Source organism: Tachypleus tridentatus, chromosome 5 (assembly GCF_004210375.1).
Source record: "Tachypleus tridentatus isolate NWPU-2018 chromosome 5, ASM421037v1, whole genome shotgun sequence".
NCBI lineage: Eukaryota > Metazoa > Arthropoda > Merostomata > Xiphosura > Limulidae > Tachypleus > Tachypleus tridentatus.
The window spans coordinates 16022945-16046734 of NC_134829.1; the positions used below are offsets into that span (position 1 = coordinate 16022945).

The 23790-nt window shown below is 31.8% G+C and overlaps 1 protein-coding gene across 7 annotated transcripts in view; it reads left to right on the top strand.

The window, feature by feature from the left end:
* LOC143250596 (uncharacterized) overlaps window positions 1–23790 on the top strand; it is a 103301-nt gene continuing 79511 nt past the window's right edge. For all 7 annotated transcript variants that reach the window (XM_076501398.1, XM_076501394.1, XM_076501399.1 and 4 more), the window contains exon 1: window positions 1–1167. In XM_076501398.1, the coding sequence (XP_076357513.1) occupies window positions 827–1167 (341 nt within the window). In that variant the 5' untranslated portion in view covers window positions 1–826. The remainder of the gene's footprint in view (window positions 1168–23790) is intronic.

Sequence of the window (23790 nt, forward strand, 5' to 3'; positions counted from 1 at the left end):
AAGAGCGACAGAAGGAAAATCGACATTATCTACTACAGAGTTTTGCAGTGAAGCATGCATGTCAAGCGCAGCGTGCGTGCGTACATGTTGTATAGCGTACTGTTTGAAAATTAACGTTGTACATTATTCTGCTCTAGGGATCGCGGGGAAGCGCTTTTCTGTTATTTAGTTATGGTCTTCTTCCGTATGATTTCTACGCTTATAAAGAGATTACTGAGCTTCTGAAACCGAGCAGTCGAAATTTCGTTAGTGACAGGCTTAAACGATTTTTTAATGAAAATAAAATCGATTTTTTTTAAAGTGTTGAGGCTTCATACACCATTCACTGGTGTATACATGGTATACCCCATTATACATGGGGTATAATGGTTGAATCTATTAAGCCTAACTCTATTATGGTTTACCTCAGTTTATCCTGTTTGCTACAACGCTCGGTTTTGAATGAAATATTTTATACTTACAGTGTTTCACGAGATAACTTTACAGATTTCTTATTCTTTGGTGAAGTGTGTTTGTACTTGTTATCCATTATAGGAGACACTTTAAAACTGTCGTTATGCCTCTAGTGCGAATCATAGACAAACAATATTAAGTAATAACGAAAACAGTATGCCTTACGTTGTTGTTTTGTGACATGATTCTCTGTTATGACAATATGGGTCTGTCAGTTCGTTAGAGTAGAAGTTATATACAGTGCATTGTTAAGTTTGAGTAGTTAGTAGTTCTGAAAACTGATTCTTGTTAACTACTTAATTTGTTAAATAAATAATATAGTTCACATTTGAGTCGGTAGGAAGCGTTCAGTTAAAGCCATTCTCTGAACATCATGGGCAACGAAACAAGCCAGGAGCAAGGCGGATATCCAACAGCCCAAGCTCCAAGTGGACAACCTTTTCCAGGACGATCACAAGAACAGACGCGGACTGGATTAGAATTTAGTTCAGTAGGGACGATTTCGGCTTCCCAACAATCTCAAGCCCAAGAGAGCAAATTTAGGACATTGGGAAGTGTTTCGGACCAGGGAAGGATGACGCCGACGTTGCCTGTACAGGCGCCGGCAGCACCGCAGGTTGACCTTAGCGACCTTACCGAGGAAGAGAAATCCAAAATTTTATCTGTTATGGCACAAGCTGAGCATATGGACAAAGATCTAGAAATACATAGACAGTAAGTTTTGATTGTTATTTTATAACACAAGAAAATTATAACGACACAGTATAGAAGTATTATTATATAATTAGGAGATGAAACACATAGCTTAAAATAATAAACTTTTATGTAGATTAAATTTACAGTCTGAAAGTACAGACTGACTTGAGAGAAAGATGTAAAACAATTGAGGAACAAATTATTTTATTTTTAAGGACAATGTTTCAGCCTATCTCAATATATTTTTATTCGTGGGGTTTCTATACTTATCTCAGTAAGTAAACGTACTGAAGAATGTTTTGATGTATTATGGGTGACAAATATTTGAAATCAAACATAATATGCTACACAGTAGCCTATCTGTGTTCACGATTATCGAAACACTTTTCGTAACCATGTAAATCCGTAGACATACGACTGTGCCAGGGGGTATCAAATATAAATAACAGTACAATCAGATAAACCCAATTTTTTTCTTTTATTTTAAATACCACGAAAAAAAAATTTTTTGCCTTAGTTTTAAATTGAATACCTATCTTTGGTATTAATTAAAAAGTTATCAGCTTGTTCATTAGTAAGTTTCAAAATTAATACGTAATTATTACAAATTAATATTTTCTTTGTATCCACAAATCAGATATTTTATTATGAAAAACAAAATTTGTTTTGTATTTTGCAGTGTAATGGGTAGCCAGCATATTTTTGAGTCGGGTTTGTGAAACCATTTCAATCCAGGTGCTTATTTTCCAAAACCACGCGTAGCATTCTTGGAAACAAATGATTTAAACCGAGTCTTATGCAGCCGGATGGGTATTTATAACTACTACCCGACAGACAACTGTATTTTTCTCGGTGGCATTTAAGATGTGAACCAGTATAAAGTACTTCAAAATAAGCCTTCTATATAACCAGTTTGGTCGTCAGTTCCTAGAAAATGCTTATTCACAAGGGAGGGAAAGCTAGTAAGATAAAAATTGAGATAATTCAAATTTAAAAATCTGATGTGATCAGCTTGATCTTAAGTGTAGTTTACCTATTAATCGGTTAAACATTTACTTGGTAAGAAGGAATTCAAGTAACTCTAATTCAAGTTTCCTATGAAATTATTGTTGCTAAGTGAAATTTAAACGGCATTTGTTATAATTCGTATCACAGCCTAAAAATGGAGTAATTTACAGTATAATATACTAATATGTTATGCGGGCTAATTTTCTTTTGCTCCCAGTAGCACAGCGGTACATTTGCGATCTTAGAACACTAGAATCCGGATTTCGATACCCGTAGTAGGCAAAGCACAGATGGCCCCTTGTGTAGTTTTGTGCTTAACTTCAAAACAACAATAACATACTTTTGTAAACTGTTTAAAAGCTTCAGAATTTGTAAAATAGATGAAAAGTGGCAGTTGAAGAACATTTAAAATTTGATTGTTTTAAAACTAAATCAATATTGTTGCTGTTTATTTTAATAGGAACTAATTTCTCCTTATAGCAGTAATAATAATGACAATGATTTTTAGCTATTGTAAATAACCGAGTATTATGTGACTGGTTCATGGATTTATCTTTAGAGAAAGAACATTTTAAATTGAAAAACTAGTGTAAAAATACATGAAAATGTTAATAAATGACCAATAGTAAAAGCGTAAACGACAATTCCTGAAAGTGCAGAAGTGTGTCCTAATAAAGATATTTTTAAATCAACAAAGTATATTAATAATCCTAATTACATAGAGTTAAGTGTTTTATTTGAGAGTTTCAGCTTAATTTGCTTATCAACTGCATACTAATTAACAGCTTTGTCATTTCGTTCTTAAACTTGGATTTTTTAAAATAGTATTGGTAACTTCAACACCTCCCGTTACATACCGCTATGCAATAATACTTTCAAACACCATTTTGTCTTCTCTATCTGTAAATACTAACAGGACCTTTAGAGCCCCTCCCTTAATCACTATTGGATTACAACTTCCACTGAGTGTTCGACCTAATATTTTTAGTTAGCAACAACTAAATTTTATCCTTGGCCAACTTTGAGTCCTATTTATAACAGCATCGGCTATTCATTCTCACTCATTGAGAGGAAACCATCTTTAAGAGACACAAGAACCCCAATAGACGTTACCAGGATCGTTTCCTAATAACTACATTGGAATTTTATTTAATATTTTAATATAGATAGCGTTTATTGAAACAATGTTTAATTCCGTAATGTATTTTAAGGTAATGTGGAGACTGAGTTATTTCTGGCTGTCCAGAGATATTTTATTCATATTTCAACCTATAATTTGTTGTTTCTTTAAAAACAATGTCATCTATATGAAATTATTGTTCGATACAATAACCTTTGATAAGTATTCGTTTTATTGCAAGAGTTAAACTAGTCATGCTTCACAGTTTAGTATTTTGAAAGTTGAGGGAAAATTGGACTTTCATCATAAGAATGAAAACTAGTACGGATTACTGCACTGCTACTCGAAACCAATTTCCCTTTTCCTTTCTATTATAAAACCATGTTTGAGAAACGTAATACAGAGCCACATTTATTAACACTGTGCTGATATAAGTGAATTACTTAAAGTTTTCTTTAGTTCTCATTTTTCATGTATCCTGAATTATGTTGAAGATCTAATAATCAAGCCAAATGAAAATCCCTGATGAAATAATAACACTAAGACCTCAGCTGTGCTTTTTTCATTTTGTAATAGAAGTAATGTAATTTTTAATGTAACTTGATGATAACTACAAGGAACCTGTTATTAAGTAATTTCTATCTCAATAAAATGTAGAAAAAGAATAAAACACCGAAATTATAAGAAGCACGTTCGGTAGAAAACAATTTATTCAAAAATATCATTATATTTCAAAATGGCGTCTTTCTGCACCAATCGGTCAATACATAACGTGCGTGTCAGGAAGACATAAAAGGATTTTGATACAACTGTTACATTCGAATTTTACTATATGCTAGGTTAGAATAATAGATATGTTGTCTCTAGGCGCTACTTTTCTATTGGCGTTTAGCCTTGCTGTGGGAGTATACCTTATAAACTGTACTAGGGCGAAATGAGCCGTAGTAAACAGAAACAAAGTGAATAGCTTAAGCAGTAGACAGGAGTTCACATTTGCACAAGGAAAATGTATAAAAAATATACAGATAAACTGAGAATTTTGTGGAGTTTCGCAATCAACAAAATAAACATGATGGCGCGGAATGCTGTTCTTATCTATAGTAATTTATCTACAGGTGTTAATATGCAGGTTAAGACTGTTTTATTTTAGGAACCAGATACAACTTAAGCCTTCATAACCGATCTTTGTTAATGGTTTGAACGCGCAAGTCTAGTTTTCGTTTTCGTTAGTAAGTTTTATGTTCATTAAAACGAGTGCCTAACGCGCATGCTTGTGTTTCTTAGAAACAGAATGACGATAAAATATTATAGCGTAAACTTAATAAAAAACTCGGCGCCGGAGAGACGTTTGATATACAGACTTTCAATATAAAGACAATTATAAACATAGTTTTCTACATTTATGTGGATATATATATATATCTATTCAACACATACATATTTTATCTTTAAAAAATTTCTGAGGTAAATGCACCAATTTTGTACATTTAAAAACGTCCGTTTGTAAAAGAATTTGTAAGTAGAAATTAACTTTATCATAATTTGGGAATCATATATGTTTTTCAGCTTATGTTATATTTCAGAAGAAACAGTAATCGATTAAATGTTCTTATCTCGGTTATTGTAACCAGTTCGTCACCACCACTACAATTTTGTTCAGTATTAGCAACATTACTTCTTCTATCTCTACTATACTTCGTGATGTTCATCATTTTACAATTCAACTTATAAAGTTTTTGACAAAGAAGTCTGGATTTAAACAATGAAACATTATTACTATTTTGTTATGATAGTTACTAGTATTTGAAATGTTTATAAGTTATTAGTAAATTGAGTATAGGATATTTACTACTAAAACTTTAATCTTTATGCGAAAGCGCAAAAGTAAGTAGTTGCTTTATTTTGGTTCCATCAAGTTGATGAATGACATTATCATTGAAATGGATGCTATAATTATTTTTAAAACTGAAGTCCTAGCGTGTCTAAAGGCCTTCATTTGGCGATCTGCTCACGTGTAATTTATCTGCGGCTGGTGTGAGTTTGAAAGGCACCAACTTTTAGCTCTCGAGAAAATGTCAGAAATTGTTGAACAGCGTAAATTCCTTATATATGACAACAGAGAGGACTAGGCTAGTGTTTAGGAATCTCTGTCACCTGAGAACACAGTTTAATCATAATTTTATTAATTTATGTTTTATTATGGAAATACTTTATAAGTAATCTTTTTAACATCTTAGTCCGCCTCACGTTTTATCTCTAATCGATTACTGATCACATTACCTATTATTGCTTAAATGTTCTTATGATGTACGAGTTAATGTTTTAGGGTTAATACAATTTTAGTTTAATGCATTTCCGCTTATGAATCTGAGACTGTGAGACCATGTTGCTTGGTGATTAAGAAATGTGATCTTCTGAAATCATCTAGTGTGAGTAACTTAATCAGTTTAATCAAATTCCACTAACGAATCTCATATTGGTCCGTTATTATTGCCCGACTATTAAAAAGTACAGTAGAAAAAATAATCTAATTGTAATTGAATATATTTCTATGCCTACTTTCTGAAGGGTGGAGAAAACATAAAATTTAAAAGTGAGCCTCAGGTAAAGTCAAATCCATTTCAATATTCGAATTTTAGAGGGAGATGGTGAAACAATTTGGTGAATAATTCCCATAAGTATTTAAAAATTATGTAGAGCTACGGTTAGTTTAACTCGAAATTACTTAATTTCTGTAACTGATTCTTAGATAAAACAGATGAACTTGTGTGAAGATTAAAAATCAAAATCTTCTAAAACTTCATCTTGTGACATGAGAATAATTTAATTCTAGCATAATACATTATTACTTTGCAATTTCAGATTGTACTACCCAAATTTTCTAGCTACTAATGTGTATAACTGTAAATTTCAAATAATGATAAAAAATAATAAAATATAATTTTAATGCACTCTTTACCATTTGGAAAAGTAAATCCATGTGGCAAATAAAACGTATAGTTTAATAGGAAAAAAAGGGCCTGGTATGGCCAGGTGGGTTAAGACGTGCGACTCGTAATCTGAGGGACGCGGGTTCGCAGATAGCGCGAAATTAAAAACAAACAAACTAACTAACAGTAGGAAAAAAATCAACTCAGCTAGTGGCGTAAGAATAACCTAACCCTAAGTTAGCACCTTTCCTTATGGGAACTTCACATTGGGCAGGAAAACATTTTTTAGAGGTTAAAAAGTTTAATCTTCGATAATCTAGTTTATTAGTTAATCCCACTTCAACACATTTCTGTATTCAAACTTAAGGAGAGAAAAACATATTATTTAAACTTTAACAAGTTTCATCTTCTAAAAAAAACGGATTCCGATATTTCAACGTCAGATTAGATTATTGAATCTCTCTGATCATTAAAACGCAGAATCAGTGATGTCGAGAAACCCACTTGTTGAGAAATTTATATGCAAAAACGGCTCGTTTGGCTCTTCTATGTAAAATATTTTCTCAACCCAAACGACCCGTTTTTGCATATAAAAATAAAACGCAGAATATTCAGCACATGATAACACAATCATAGTTCCATAAATTTCTGTATGAAAATTTCAAATAGATGTAATAACATTTTCAGGGGAGTAGCAAGCAATATCTTATAAAAATGTCGTAGCTAGCTGCAAAAATAAGAATTTAAAAACGCCATGAAAAAAAAACGGATAAGCCAATATAGTTCAATTCATTTTATATCTATATCAAGATTGGATCATCAAAAATTATTTGGCGACTTACAAGAACTGACTTATGAAAATGAGCATTTATAAATAAGGATGGGTTAACATCAGTTTTATAATTCCATACTTAGAATTCCTTAACTAGAAAGACGAATAAAAACTTGTATATAATGTTATAACTCAAATGGTGGTTGCAAGAACAACCTAATATAATTTGACACATTTTTATATGACTTTCAGCGGGAAAGTAAAAATGTTTTTTTTTAATTTCGCGCAAAGTCGTCTCTAATTTTTCAGTGTAAGACTAGAGGGAAGGCAGCTAGTAATCTCCACTCGCCGCCAACACTCGGGCGACTCTTACCAACGAATAGTGGGATTGACCGTAACATTATGACATCCCCATGGTTGAAATGGCGAACATGTTTGGTGGGATGGGAATTCGAAACCGCGACCCAAGGATTACGAGTCGAATGCCTCAACCACCTGGCCATGCCGAGCACAAGTGAAAGTAATTCGTCAGTATCAAATAAAGCCACCACAATGGATTCAGAAAGTGGTGGAGAAGATAAATATGTGGTGAAGAATGTATATTTGTGTACTTGTGAAAAAGGTGATGAATTATTATATATGTATAGTGTTGTTCAGAGGAATTACAGAACGTATTATCTCTTGAATAACTTTATGTGTATCATTTTTATGTATATTATTTTACCATCTCTCAAAATTTGAGCGAATATCTAAAGAATAAAAAATGGTCATAAAATTAGACAATTACATAGCCAGACTATGGGTATTATGCTAATGTTTGTGTGTGCTTGATACAGCACAAGAGATATGAAATGTACAAGAGCTTAATCAGACGGATAAATGAACAAACAAATAAGCTAACACTGGGATAATCCACGAAGTAAATATTTGGATAAAGGATAAAAAGTCAGATCCTCTGTGAAATATAAAATCACTTTTTGTTCGAAATAATAGACGGATTCTGGCTTTGAAGCTGTTGTAGGTATTTATAGCTTCTTTATTTTTGTTTATTATTTGCTATATATGACATGTTTTTGTTAATATCTGTTCAGTTTTACTCCCTAGTACCAACTCCTGTGGGCTTTCCCGGGATTATTATTGGTGTCATATGGGTTTCATTGAACAAAATATGATTATACCTCTTGCTTGGTGCAATACATTTTTAAGTAAAAATGGCAAATACACATTAACTTGAAAAACAATCAAATTGTAAGTGACAGAACTGTCGAAGTGCTAAGTGAAATCGTCATTTATGATTTGTAACTTCAAGTGTGCGTGTGTGTTTTATAGCAAAGCCACATTTGGCTATCTGCTAAGTCCACCGAGGGGAATCGATCCCCTGATTTTAGCGTTGTAACTCCCTAGACTTACCGTTATACCAGCGGGGGATTGTAACTTCGATCTCAGCTGTGAGGATTAGAAAACTAAACAAGAACCGACAATGTCCCTCACGTTTGATATATTTATCAGAAACGTTATATCAGTATGTAAAAAGAGCTTTCCTCGCATATATGAAGTTATCATATTACAAGTAACGAATGGTAGTCATACGTCATCTGTGATAGTCGTCCAATTTGCTGTTTTAAATGCAGTGTAACAAGACGATATTTTATAAGGAAGCTCTTAAGTTAACTACATTACGTATTTAAGAATCGATCTACTTAATTATCTACAACTATAAGACATATAATAAAAAATACCGTTTTTATAATGATTGTGCCTAAAGCTTTTCGACTAGCATTAGTCTATCAGTTGCACAGAGTAGTGTAGAATGAGACGGTATGAGAACAACTTATTTTCGTTTATATATCTAACACAATTACAGAGTTTACATTACACTGTTATAGAATGTAACCAACTAAACTGTAATGGCAAAAAAAACAGATCTTGTCAAAAAATAGAATTTCGCTTTATTTTACACGTGTTTCTTCCTAAGTCTTCACCGAGAAAATGCACGTGACTTGGGTGCTAGCTCGTTTTGACATATATCTTTGAACACTATATAGTAAAAAAATAAAATATTGATTTTCCATGAAAACCTAGAAGCAGGCGGTGGATTATTGATTACGGCGCATGCATGTGTGCGTGCTTCAGCTGCAACTTCCAGGAACAAGTGCTCAGTCGAACGTTGTAAAAATACTACACTGCGCACATCACGTGATTTTGAGCCTTCAGTTCATTGAAATTCCTCTTCGGGATACGTATACTGAGCGTTTGAAATATGGATGTAATCAAAACAGAATTAATTTTTGAATAAATGCTTATAAAATACTTTATTATTTGTTTGAACTGTGAACGATCAAGATTAATCTGGAAAAAGAGTGTTATAATTTTACACAATAAACATTTGATTCAAAGATTGCTTTTCTGTGTTTTTGTTATACAATCATAAAAATGCTTCTTAAGTCCCAAAGATGTTAGAACATTTTCAATGTTAATATAAGAAGTGTATCTGAAAACAAATGTTTGTCTATAGTTAATAAGATTAAAAGAAAAGAGTCAAAATACAATTTAAAATAATCTCAAGTATGCTCTTTATTCTTCATAATTAATTCTTACTCTTAAAACGTGGCTTAAATTCTATAAGTAATTGCAAAAATTTAAATACTCGAAATAATCCAATTGAACATCTTATGTTTATGAGCAAATTTAATGTGTAGTGTAACATTGCATTTTTGCTTAATTATGTTTAGTTTTCTTACAGAAAAATAGGCCCGGCATGGCCAGGTGGATTAAGGCGTTCGACTAGTAATACGAGGGTCGCGGTTTCGAATCCCCGTCGCACCAAACATGCTCGCCCTTTCAGCCGTGGGGGCGTTGTAATGTTACAGTCAATCCCAGTATTCGTTGGTAAAAGAGTAGCCCAAGAGTTGGCGGTGGGTGGTGATGACTAGCTGCCCTCCCTCTAGTCTTACACTTTTAAATTAGGGACGGCTAGTACAGATAGCCCTCGAGTAGCTTTGCGAGAAATTCAAAAAAACAAAGAAACAGAAAGGTGTAAACAATGAGAGAAGGCCAAAAAAAAAAACAAGGAAAGAACAAAATGCACACCAAGGGGTGATTTTTTTTCACTTTTATTACATCTGTAAACGCCTGTCCATGTAGTGTGTTTTAACTGTACTTGTAATTTAATAGTCATTAATCATTATTTGTTCCTTGGAACATAACACTGTGTTTGTATTTTTTTTTAAATTCAGTTAAATTTAACTTCCCTCTTCATGTTGGTGTAAGCAATTCTGCTGCGACAATGTTGTATAACAGGTGAATTACAATGTGCAGTTGCTTCGTAGATAAACATGAACAAATCTATATAAAGGAAGATAAATTCAAATAAAAATAAACTCAAATAAATGTGGACAAGTCTAGGTAAACATAAATAAAAGTATATAAAGAAATATAAACGTAGATAGTAGATAGGCATAGCCTAACACAAATAAATATAATATAGATAAATTTCATAAACATATGCAAAGACTAACCTGAATAAAAGAAAATCAGACAAAAGCAGTTGCTTCTATGTGAAATGGGGTATATCTTAACTCTATAAAGTAAATTAAAAGTAGATAAAAACTATCTCTTGTATTTGTGTTTTAATAGCAGTCTGTTTTATTTAAATAAGTGCTCATTGTTTAGTATTCACGCTCAGTCAAAGATAAGGAATGACTATCACTTTCAGGAACTGTAATCAAAGCTGTTTTTACAATTTCAGTATTCATGCAATGTTTCATGTCTAATTTTATATTATTCTTACATCCTATCTTTTATTATTTTTTATATTCGGTTTTGAGTCAACCAAAAGTTAACACATTGTTTAACTCACTCATATTATTATGGCACTTCATATATTAGCTTTTATTTTGTTCTGTGTTTTATTAAAAATCACGTTTAAAGTGAAATTCAATCAAGTATGCAAACTCCTCATATTTTGTAAGTAATTTAAAACAATTAACCAAATTTGAAAATATCACAATCAACATTCATGAGTCGGTTATTAATAGAAAAGAAAGGTGTAATAGGAATCTGTCAATTTCTGATAAATTTATTTTTCCCTTTTCTTCGGGTAATTGTGGTAACGTAAATCGAAGTAAACCTACATAGTTCTTATGTTATTCAAGTTCCAACAGCTAAAACACTAAATACTGAAATCTTGCATGCATGATGTCACAGAAACTAAGAATGTACAATTTCCCACTTTTTTCATGTGATAAATGTTCTCTGATTCTTTTGCAGTGTGGGCTTTAAACCAAGATATATAGGTATAGCTTTCGCCTCTGTAATTCTTAGAAGATCAGTAACAATGATTATGAGAAATGTGTGCTAATTTAACTAAATTTGTTCTGCGTCCAGTCTTAAAATATTATTTTAACCGCTTGACCTTTTCCTGTCCGTTTTCTTTCTAACTAGAAAGATCGTCTTAATCATAAGTCATTAAGGATTCCAGCCGTTTATAAAAAAAAAGTTACAATATTAAATTTGTTTTACAATTTAATCGTAAAGGGTATAAAGAACTTCAAAGTGTGTTTCTTCTTGAATATTAGCATAAATAAAACTCATCGATGACTTGGATGTGTTAGTAATTATTGGTTGAGTTCGTTATGTTTGTATTATGTTTCATTGCTTCCTCGCATCTCGCGTGAAATTATCCCAATATAAAATCAATAACGGTATTAAAAACAAGAGTGGAGTAACTTAAGTTTCTTTATTATACTTACACATAGTCATTGTTGGTTGTCCTACAGCTTTTATGTTCTATTATGCTCAATTATAGTAATTTTCATGGAAGTACTCTTTACAGTATGAAGATAGGCAGAATTCCACTTGAACGGTTTTAAAGGAATTGTTAGTAGAATGTGAATAAAGCTAATAGGTTGAACGTGAATTAAATATGTGGAAGAAAAACAATAAACACGTTTATTTTATGTTGATAAAATTATGCATTAAAATGCGTGTATTATGATAAAATGTTTCAAATAAAACTATTAATGCCTGTTTAGTCGTCTGGGTTAAAAACTGTAAGAGATTTTCATATACATTGTTTTACTACTTTATGATACGTGGAACATTCTAAAACTCCATTAGGACAAACGTTTGTTCCTGGAAGAAGAAAGCAAAACAAATACACGCACATTACATATACATACTGGTTTGACCCAAATGTAAGAAATTCCTTCGTATGAGTGAGACCCGTTTGTGCAAAGAAACTATTTACATGTTAGAGAATGAAAACTACGAGAGATCTATAACTATACACCTTAAATCTTATACAATCGTTATTCTTTAATGGGAAAGGAAATTTGAAAGACATATGAGGCTTTAAACGAGGAATTATTACTGAGTCTTAGTTGGCGGGTGCTTGACTTGCGAGGATAATCGGGTTGATCGATAAATAAATGCCACAGTTTTTAAACTTCATGCTTATTACATCACAAAACTCGTCAATAAGGGATATTGTAGTAAGAAAAAAAACGATTAAATGGGATAAAAATCAAATACAAAAAAATCAGTTCAGACAAACAACGATTCATTATACGTGAAATGACAGATAACTTTAATTAATAGTCCATGATCATCCATTTCTACCAGAGCAAAAAATACATCAAAGCTGCATGAAATTAGCCGTTGATAATCGCGCCCTTCACATAAACCACTTTTCTTAACCGTCAGTAAAAAGAAATGTCTCTAGAACTGCCTAAATAGGCAGGAATGAACCATTGTATAAATGTAATGCGGTCAAATGAATCGCAAGTCATTTCGGCCTTCATTAGCGGTAGATTTAGAGTATGGAAACAACCCAGTACAATAATGGATCTATCCTGTGTAATTTCCACTGCACAAAGGTTCCGTGTTATTCTGAAATTATTGTAGGATTATAAGGTGGTAGCAATCCAGTAATGTCTTGGATCCACCCTACATTGTCTTCAGTGTTTAAAATTCTAGATTTTTCTGCACTGATGATAGGTTTTGAATGTGACGATAAGTGAATAGAATCCTGGATCCCTCTTGCATAGTCTTAACTCTACAAGCTTCTAGTAGGGGTATAGTGTTTTGAGGTTTATTTACATGGGGTGAGGTAGTTCCCATGTCTATCTTAATGTATTTTCTCTGTTCTGGATGTTTGACACCCTAGCTGATCAGGTACACCAACAGTGCCGTAAGCTCACCACCATCCATATAGATAAAATCTTCCATAACTGGTAAACCGGTCAGGGTATAAACTTTGGTGAACTACCCTGAAATGATCTAAATTTTATTTAGGATCTATGGGACGTTTCAGAACAAATTGTTATTCTATCTGAGTTTCAGAAAAAATGATTAAAGAATATCAAAGATTAAATATGATATGTTCTAAACATTCGTCGAGTAAACATCACGTCGAATCGGTGATCTGATGACTTTATTAGGTTGAAGTTTCTAATAGTTTCGTCAGTGAATGTACAAACCAGATTTTGTAAAATTTCACTTCAGAATTTCTGGTTATTAACACAGTACTCTTGTTCTTTTAAGAAAACCTGTAATTATGATATTTATATACATTTAAAATAATATATTGTAACTTGAAATAAGCACACGTGTAAACAAACCAGTACTATACATACGTATGAAACATAACTATTCAAAATTTTACGTAATTGCTTAATATTTCTTATTTTAGAAGTTTGTTGGTAAAAGGTGAATGATACTGGCATGAAGAATATTGTAGAAACTTGTTTGTTTGAAGTACTGGGACTGATAGAATACAAGGGTCACCATTAAAGACGTGTAATAGAATTTTGTCTTTTAGGTTTGATTCATACTCTTAAAAAGTTAGTCCCATAAAGACAAATAACAAACTTTTAAAAATAACACGAAAGTTTTATGTTGCGCAGGAAATAGGATTGAAAACAAACAAACGTATCGATGAATAATTATAATGTTTGTTGCATGACACATCTGCTCCGATGAGCAGGTACTTTAACAGGCGTAGCGATATATGTTAATAGCCAGAACTCTATTAGTGTTTCAAAGAATTTAGTTTAGTTTGGTTGTTACTGTTTTTCAATCAATAACATTTCGCAAAAGAGAAACAAATATATTAGAATTTATTGAATATTTAAACGCCTATTCTAATGACAATTAGTTGAATATTTCTGTGAACATTTTTATGTCAAAAGATCAACAGATAACAATATATCATTACGAGTTAATCTTCTAGTTTATTATTTTTTTACTCTTCTGTTTTTGTAATTAGTTACTTAATGTAGAAATATAGCATTTTTTTATTATACCTGTCATCTTAAACCGATATAATGCTTTAATTTATTGCTCACCAATTACTGAACAAAAACCAATTAATCACTTCAGTTGTAGAGGACTGGTATATGATAATTAAAGGCAAGTGTTCAATTTTACTTTTAAGCCATATGATAAATCACTTATTATGTTGAAACTAAAGGCATGGGTGAATTTGTGTTCTTTTCTTACATATTATTTCAGTCTAAACGTATGTGTTATATCAAATATAATGAATTATACCTGTTATAAAACTGCCCATAAGTTTATTTATTTATCCAAGTTAAATGTTCTTATAATTTAGTAATCATTCACTACTTAATTTCACTTAGACTTTTTTATGCTATGTTTCCTCCTACGAATGTTCCTATAAATACAATCATTCTGTTTATTAGTTTTTTAATATCATAATGGGATAAGTTGTTTTGTAACTGTTTGGTACTTGAAGCCTTAGAAAGAAAGAAAGAACTGTACCATTTAGTGTTTTTATATACAACTGGAGAAAAAGAAAATTCCTCCGTTTGCTTATTTTTTATAAGACAAAGTAAATGTAGAAGAAATTGACTTGTTTCTTAGGGCACGACTATTTGTTACTTGAATATTCTCTGAAAGCTGCACGAGGTTGCTTGCGCTAGCCCTAACTTTTAACTGGTAGGCTAAATGGAAGACAGTAGCACAGATTACAAAATTTTAAATTAACACTAATCGAATAGTCGATTTTTACTCTTATTACTCATCCATAACTTAAAGTGCAGGGTGAGGTGATGCAGAAGGGAATGCGAACCATAACTAATTTAATTTACATCTTGGCTCGTTAATAACTAGACCATGCCCAAATTTAAATGCCCAACTAACTCAATATTTTATAATAGTGGATTGCTTTTATATGAGAATATCGCTATATTTAAATAAATACATACTACACGTAGCGTACGTAAGTAGTAAATAATGTTTTTTTTTAGTTTAAAACTATACATTCTGCCAATTTTACATTTTATTTATTGTTTTTACAGACTGGTAATGGAACAATTCTTTAATTACTAAATTAAATCTAAGTCGAATGAAAGCTAACTCAAACAAGCAGACAAAACAGAAGGCTAGTCCACAACCTTCAGGACTTTAATTTTTCCTAAATAGTTTGCTGACGTACTCAGACAAATAGCTGTAGTTAACCATTTTTGATTGTAAGTAATGGCTAAATTATGTCGTTCTTTCATCTTTCGCAGTCTTTTGTCTTCGCAAGCAGTTTCATATTTCGGTATCCAACTGACACTTACTCAACATGATTAGAGCTTACTACAGTTTTTTATAATAGATACAATTTCACTTTCTTTCCATTTGCTCTTTCAAAATAAAATATCTTAAATATATAACATAATCTCAGCCACCATTAGTTCTTAATTAACTCAATTTTCAAGTCAGTTCATCTTTTCAGTTATAACAGTTTTTTAGTTACTGAAATTTAAGCAACGTAATTTCTCAAACATTTCGTCATTTCCTTATTTTTAAAAATATTATAATGACGATAATTTCTTAATTAACTTATTGTTGCAGATGGCACAGTTTCTTTGCCACCGTAGTTAATTGGTTAATGCAGATTATTTTACACTGAATTATTTTAGTTAGCACGGTATATTAGCCATCAATATCCTCGTTGATTCAGTTCCCTTGTCAACATAATAAATATTTCACATAGCTTATTGTTTTAGTCACCATAACTTCTTGATTAACGTAGTTTCCCATTACATTACTTTATTAAAATTACTGCCCTTCGCTAGTACAGCTGTAAGTCTACGGATTTACAATGCTAAAATCAGGGGGTTCTATTTCCCTTGGTGTGCTCAGTAGATAGCCCCATATGGCTTTACTATAAGAAAAAAAAACACCCACACGCACATATTTCTTATTTAATTAATTAAATATTATTTAATTATTTAGTCTATTTAGTCACAATAACTTCAGAATTAATTCATTTTCCTAGTTAATAAATTTTAAAGTTAAAATATTTTCTTAGTCGCCGTAATTTCTTTGTGGTCAAACGCCTAATTATTGCATTATCTATTTTTTATAATATCGTATTCAGCATAATTTTAATTAACTCAGGTTTCACCCAACGCTTTATTTTATTTTTAATGGTGCAGTTTGTCAGTCACCATAATTTCTTTTTATTAACTCGTTTTTACAGAATACGCATTATAGTGGTCAACACGGTTTTTTATTCAGTATAATATAATTTTATATTTAACATAGTTACTGCATTATTTTGTTAACACAATTCTCTTCACCATGACATCTTGATTAACTTAGTCTTATCAAAGTTGCATTATTTTATTTAACCCATTATATTAGTTACCTTCTTAAATAATTAGTCCTTGCAATAAATGCATTGTCTCATATACGACAACTTCTAAGTCACAGAAACTTATTTATTAACCCAGTTTGCTAGTGACCCATTTATTTTACTTTGCAAATTTCATAATCATAATATTTTTAATAATTCAGTTTCCTTTCAGTGCACTATTATTTTTGTCACAGTGTCTTATTTTTGGTTTTCCAGTAAGCACAAAATACAGGGAGTACAGAAACCCTGAAATTTACTATTGAACAATAAGGGATGTTTTCGAGCAAACATAATTACTTGATTAACTCATTTGAGTTAGAATATTTTCTTAGATACTGTGATTTTTACTAACTCAGTATAGTTAGTATATTGTATAATTCAATTTTCTATCAATTAAATTATATCACCCAGCACAGTTTCCTGGTATTATTTCCAGTCACTATAATTTCTAGATTAACTAATTTTCCATTTAATGAATTATTTTAATTAGTACACTTTCTTAATCATCATAAGTAGTTGATTAATACAATTTCCTCTCAGTGCATTATTTTATTCACCACATTTTAAGTAGCTTAATTTCCTAAACAATTCATTATTTGAGTTTCTACAATTTTCGTTCACTGTAACTGATTGCATAAATTCAGTTTCCTATTCACTCGTAACAACTTCTTAGTCACAAGAATTTCTCTATTAACTCAGTTTTTAATCTCTTTTTTAATACCATTTTTATACTGCAATAGGCACAAACATTTATTGATTAACTCAACTTCACTAAATTCATTATTTCAGTTACCACACTTACAGAACCACAATGTTTCTATCTATTATAACTTCTTCATTCTGTCAGGTTCTGCTTAAACCATTATTTTAGTTAGCACAGTTTTAGTCATCATGGCTTCTAGATTGACTCAGTTTAGTTTTCAGTACATTATTTGAGTTAATGCACTTCTCAATCATAATTTATTGATTATCTCAAGTTTATAATATATACATTATTTGATTTAATACGGTTTCCTGGTCGCCATAGCTTCCTGATGAGCTCAATTTGCTATTTAGTGCATACAATCTATCACTTAGCTCAGTTTCCTAGTAATTACATTAAGGGAACAAAATTTCTTAGTTGTTATTATTATATTTTTATAGTCAGTTTATTGTGCTAGTTACTGCAGTTTTAGTGCAGTTTCAATTAGTACATTTCTTGGTCATCGAAATATCTTGATTACAATAGTTTTTTTCTCTGTATTACATTCAGTAATGACAGTTTCTTAATAGCTATAGTTTGTACTTTTTCAGTGCAATAGTTTAGCTGTTCATAGTTGCTTAGCTATGAAATTTTTTTCATTAATTTATTTTTTTTCTGAGTCACAGATTTTCTCAGTCAATAAAGTTTCCACTCATAACATTATTATAGTTAGTACAATTACTAGGTCACCTCAATTCTTTGATTAATTCAGTTTCTCGCTCACTTCAGCATTTCACTTTGTAAAAAAATGTCCTAATTTACTCAGTCTCACTAATTGCATTAATTAACCTAACAAATGACTTAATGACCATAATTTCCCGATTAATACAGTTTTTTGAAAATCCATAAATTTAGCTGGCGTATGTTCTTATTCACCATTATTTCCTAATTAATTCAGTTTCCTTGTCTGTGCAACATTTCACATAGCACGGTTTTATAGCTACCATAATTTGTTAGTTAATGTAGTTTCATTAAAAATACGCTTTTCTATGAACACGATTTCTCTGTTGCCATAATATTTTGCTTATCTCTGCTATTCTTTTATTCAGTTCATTATTTTATTTACCACAATTACTTAATCACTACGGTTGCCCGATTAACTTAATTTCCTAATAAATGTATTGTTTACGTTAACACAGTTTCTGAGTCACAATGATTAACTAAGTTTCATAATCACTGTATTACGTCAGTTAGTACAATTCATTGGTCATACTAATTTCTCGATTAGCTGAATTTCCAATTTACTGAATTCATCAACTCCCACAGTTTTCTAACCACAATAATTTCTCGACTATATGAGTTTACTAACTATTGTATTGCATCAGCTAGTACAGTTCCTTAGCAACTTATAATTTTTATTAACTCAATTTCTACTAATTTCATTGCATTATTACAGTTAACACAATTTTTATTCTCTATGATTTCTTGGTTAATTCACTGTTAAAACATCTTTGTTTTAAGACATTTTAGTTGTGCCCCCCGCTAGTACAATGGTAAGTCTATGGATTTACAATGCTAAAATCAGCGGTTCGATTACCCTCGCTGGGCATAGGAGATAGCCCGATGTGGCTTTGCTATAAGAAAAACACACACACGTTTTAGTTGCCAATGTTACTTAATAACTAGCAATGAAGTTACGATTTATTAATTATCCCGATTTATAATTTACTACTTTTTTGAGTTACAACAACCTATAACAGGTCACAGTGTCATTTAATTACTATAATTTCTTTGTCAGAACTTTGTTTTAGTTACTACGCAGTTAACAAAATTTAAGAGCTTTCGTGTGTTTGATTTGAATTTTGCACAAAGCTACTCGAGGGATATCTGTGCTAGCCGTCCCTAATTTAGCAGTGTAAGACTAGAGGGAAGGCAGCTAGTTATCACCACCCACCGCCACCTCTTGGGCTACCCTTTTACGCAACGAATAGTGGGATTGACCGTTACTTTATAACGCCCCCACGGCTGAAAGGGCGAGCATGTTTGGCGCGACGGGGATGCGAACCCGCGCCCCTCAGATTACGAGTCGCACGCCTTAACCCGCTTGGCCATGCCGGCCCCGTGTGTTTAATAATTTAAAAATTGTGTTTATACGTAATTCTATAAATTATCAATTTTTGTGGTTTATATACTTACTTTTCAATACATTATATACATATATATAAAAACTTTCATATTTCAGCACCTTTTGTACAAATAAAAATACATTGTTGTATCGATTTCCTTCTGAAAGTCAGTTCCTAATTAATATGGGGCCTGGTATGGCCAGGTGGGTTAAGGCGTGCGTCTCGTAATCTGAGGGTGGCGGGTTCGCATCCCCATCGCGCCAAACATCCTCGCCCTTTCAGCCGTGAGGACGTTATAATGTGACGATCAATCCCACTATTCGTTGGTAAAAGAGTAGCCCAGGAGTTGGTGGTGGGTGGTGATAACTAGCTACCTTCCCTCTAGTCTTACACTGCAAAATTAGGGACGGCTAGCGCAGATAGCTCTCGAGTAGCTTTGCGCGAATTTCAAAAACAAACAAAAACAAATCCTAATTAATAATTATTACTAATAGCTTTCCCATGAATTTTTGTCATGATTTATAAAAATCTTGTTGTTAACAAAAACAGATAGGATTGCAAAACGTATGTACGCAATTATAATTTAATCAAAATGGATGTAAGTAAAACTCTAAACATCGTTATTTGTTTTCAGTATTCCAAACTTGTAGCCCGAAAGATCAGATTTTAAAGTAAAATTAATTCTGGAATTAACTATGATAAGCGATTTTTCTTGTTAAGAACAATGATTTATCTATTCTCTGCCCATCGAGGTTCGATTTTTTTATGTGTATAATCATTTAAAAATGTTCTTGTTTCAATAATTCAACTTCCTTGAATCACGCCACATTGTTTACATGGTAGCTGAGAGTCATTACGGTAGAAATATTCGGTAGAGACAATTTAAATAATGAAACTGTAGCTGTACTTTTATAATTGGCTATCATACCCCACAATTCATCTGATTTTATTTGTCTTCAACAAATTTTAGCTTAAATCATATAAATGCTAAACTACTATTACTGTATTATCTTGCTGACAAGGGACTTAAAGTGTTTAAAACTGTTTTGTTTACGTTCAAGTAATAGTTGTTAGTTTCCTTTAATTCTTCCAGCAAGACGGTTTTGACACACAGCGAATGCATATTGATCCTATAATTGAAAAGAATTATAACAAACAAAGGAGTTTGGAAATATAAGGTATCTCTGCTTTCCTTCCAGTCACCTAGACTTTTCTGAAATCCTGATATATATGGTATCCGTATTTTCCTTCCAGTAAACTAGGCATTTCTGAAGCCCTGATATATATGGTATCCATACTTTCTTTCCAGTAACCTAGGCATGTCTGAAATCCTGAAATATATGGTATCCCTACTTTCCTTCTAGTAAACTAGGCATTTCTGAAACCCTGATATAAGTAGCATCCATACTTTCCTTCCAGTAACCTAGGTATTTCTGAAACCCTGTCGCATTATTTTATTAATAAGATATTATACCCTTCTGTAGTTTCTTCAAGTGAGATTGTGTGTTTTAAATGAACGATAATGTTACGAAACATTGAATTTTTTAATGATTTTGGTTCTAATATTTTTGTGAAATTATCAAACGTTTGATCGTTTGACTACTGGTATAACCACCGCAGACATTCGTTTTAAGATAGCAGTCATTTACTAAACAAGTAACGCCGCCTGTTGGCTTATGCTGTTTTTTCTAAAGGATTTGAATTATTATATTTTTTTAATCAAACATGTGGCAAATGACCAATAAGATCTAAGTTTCAAAGCGGAAAGAAAAAAGTATAAAGAAACGTAGCGAAATAAATAAAATGTTATTTCTTAATAAACAGTATACGTGGTTTACCTATTGGAAAACAGGAAAATAATTTGTTTAACTTCTATAAAATATATTGTTGGTAATTCCATGAACAAACTACAAAAAAAAACACGTTTAAAGGCTAGCTTAGAGTTTCTGTTTCAAACGCAAAATTTGTCTAAGCTAAAGAATACAGTAGAAAATGAAGGGAGTTGAAACCGCGAGCTATAAAATTTTGAGGTAAGTACTGAATGGCGAAGTCACGTTAAGTATAATATTTCTTATTTTTTGTTTAACTGACGTTCTTTAAAACGGGTTATACAATGCTCTTTATAACTATTTGGGCTATACAATGCTCTGTATAACTATTCTTTTATTACTCACTCTTCCAGGAAATATTTAAACATTTTTTTTACGTGTATCACTTACAACGTCAGCCACAAGTCTCCTTGCCGTACTAAAATATCATATTCAGTCATCATAGAAATTATCTATGCATGTGTTTCACACTTTATACGTCTCTACTAATAGTACGAGTGCAGTGCGAATACAAGTTATAAATCTCAGCCAATAATATCGATTGGCTACTGCATGATTAACGTCTCAGCCAATAATATCGATTGGCTACTGCATGATTAACGTCTCAGCCAATAATATCGATTGGCTACTGCATGATTAACGTCTCAGCCAATAATATCGATTGACTACTGCATGATTAACGTTTCAGCCAATAATATCGAGCTACTGAAGTAAATAAAGATTTCAACTAAATATCTCACCGCGCTTTGAATTAATTATATTTGGTAATGAAATATCTAGCTGCACTGCTAAGAAAGATATTTTAGCCAATAAACTCTGTGTATTATTGAAATAGTAAGATGTCTTACCCAATGATTTCCGTGTACTATTTAAATAGTTTCATGTCGTAGTCAATGATGATCAGTGATTACGAGAAAACCCACTTGTAGAGAAAAATATATGTATAAAAACGGCTGGTATGGGTTGAGAAAATTTTTATGTAGAGGAGCGAACAACCACGTCGACCTTTTTTGGTCATCGTCAGGTGACGATGACGCGAAGATGACCGAAGAAGGTCGAAACGTTGTTCGCTCCTCTACATAAAAATTTTCTCAACCCAAACTAGCCGTTTTTATATATATAGTATTCAATGACGCATTTTTCTAATACTGAGATAGAAATATGACTTAGCTAACAATTGTAAAACCAGACCCTAGAATTTCGAACGTTTTCGTTCAGCTAGTAATTAATAATAAGACAGCTTTTGCCAGCAATTTAATTACCATAATCTAAATAATATTTGAAAACTAGCACTAAGTATTTTTAAAAGATGAATAAAAAGTAAGAACAAATTATTTAAAACCTGAAGAAGAAGAAAAAGGCTGTAAGTTCAAAAGTTAATTTATGAACGGTTAGTAGTTCATAATATGGATCGCACAGGAATTTGCTCGAAGTTCTACTAAAACATTTGAGCAAAAATCACTTTAAAAACAAACTTATTCTTCAAACAACACTCAAAATCTTAATTTTCAATAGTTAGGGTTACCCAAAATCTTATAATAAGAAAAATATGTAATATCACGACTGTTTGCTATTAGACAAAATCAAAATTTGCCCACTTCTTTATATTAGTATTATGAATATTAATTGTTCACAAGTCTTCAAAAAAATCTACTGAATAGTTTGCACCAAAACCTAATCAAACGTGCTGTATAAAACGCTGTAAATATCCATGACATATTTAAGAGGTAATTATTTTTTATTGATTCACTTTGATGTAAACACATAATAGATGCGATGTTGTTGTCAACGGTAGCTTTTGTACTCGAGGCGTGTTCAAAACATGTTTACATGAAATCTCAGGCATAGAACCATCTGGCTCAGTAAATACCTGCTTCAGAAAACGCGTAGCTTTGTTTAAAGTGATGTTTTAGATAAGTACTGTAGACATAGAGTCAGAATAGGGATGTGTAACCTGAGAAATTAATGTAGACACTATTTCCAGTCTTGTCTGGGACCTTACTTGTAGGCTTGAAAACATTTATAGTGTTTGCACTTTTATTCAACTTGTTTTCGTACTTTGTTTGACGATACCTGTTTCTCTTTTTCAAATTAACAATTCTAACTAATCTTCTTTTATTAGATATGAGCTTGTGTTATATACCTGTATACATTGATGCTGAAGTCATAAGCTATTTCGAATTATTAGCACATTGTTTTTCGTGAAATGAAACTCATAAGCTTTGTTGGCTGAAATTGTTCAAAATACTATTGCATTACTGAAAAACAACAAAGCGTGATGTTGTATTTTACATAATTAATAAAAATTGCAGGTTACACAACACCTAAGGCTAATCATAACAATTGTGGGTTTGATGAAGGAGAGTTTTATTTACTAACTAACCTCAATCACTGAGCCAATCAATAATTCTTTTTTGTTAAGAGATCGTTATGCGACTAATTGATAATATCGACAAACAGAGTCAGCTTAAAGTTATATACAATCACTTAAGTGTATTTCAAGTTGATACTGACAGATAAGGATC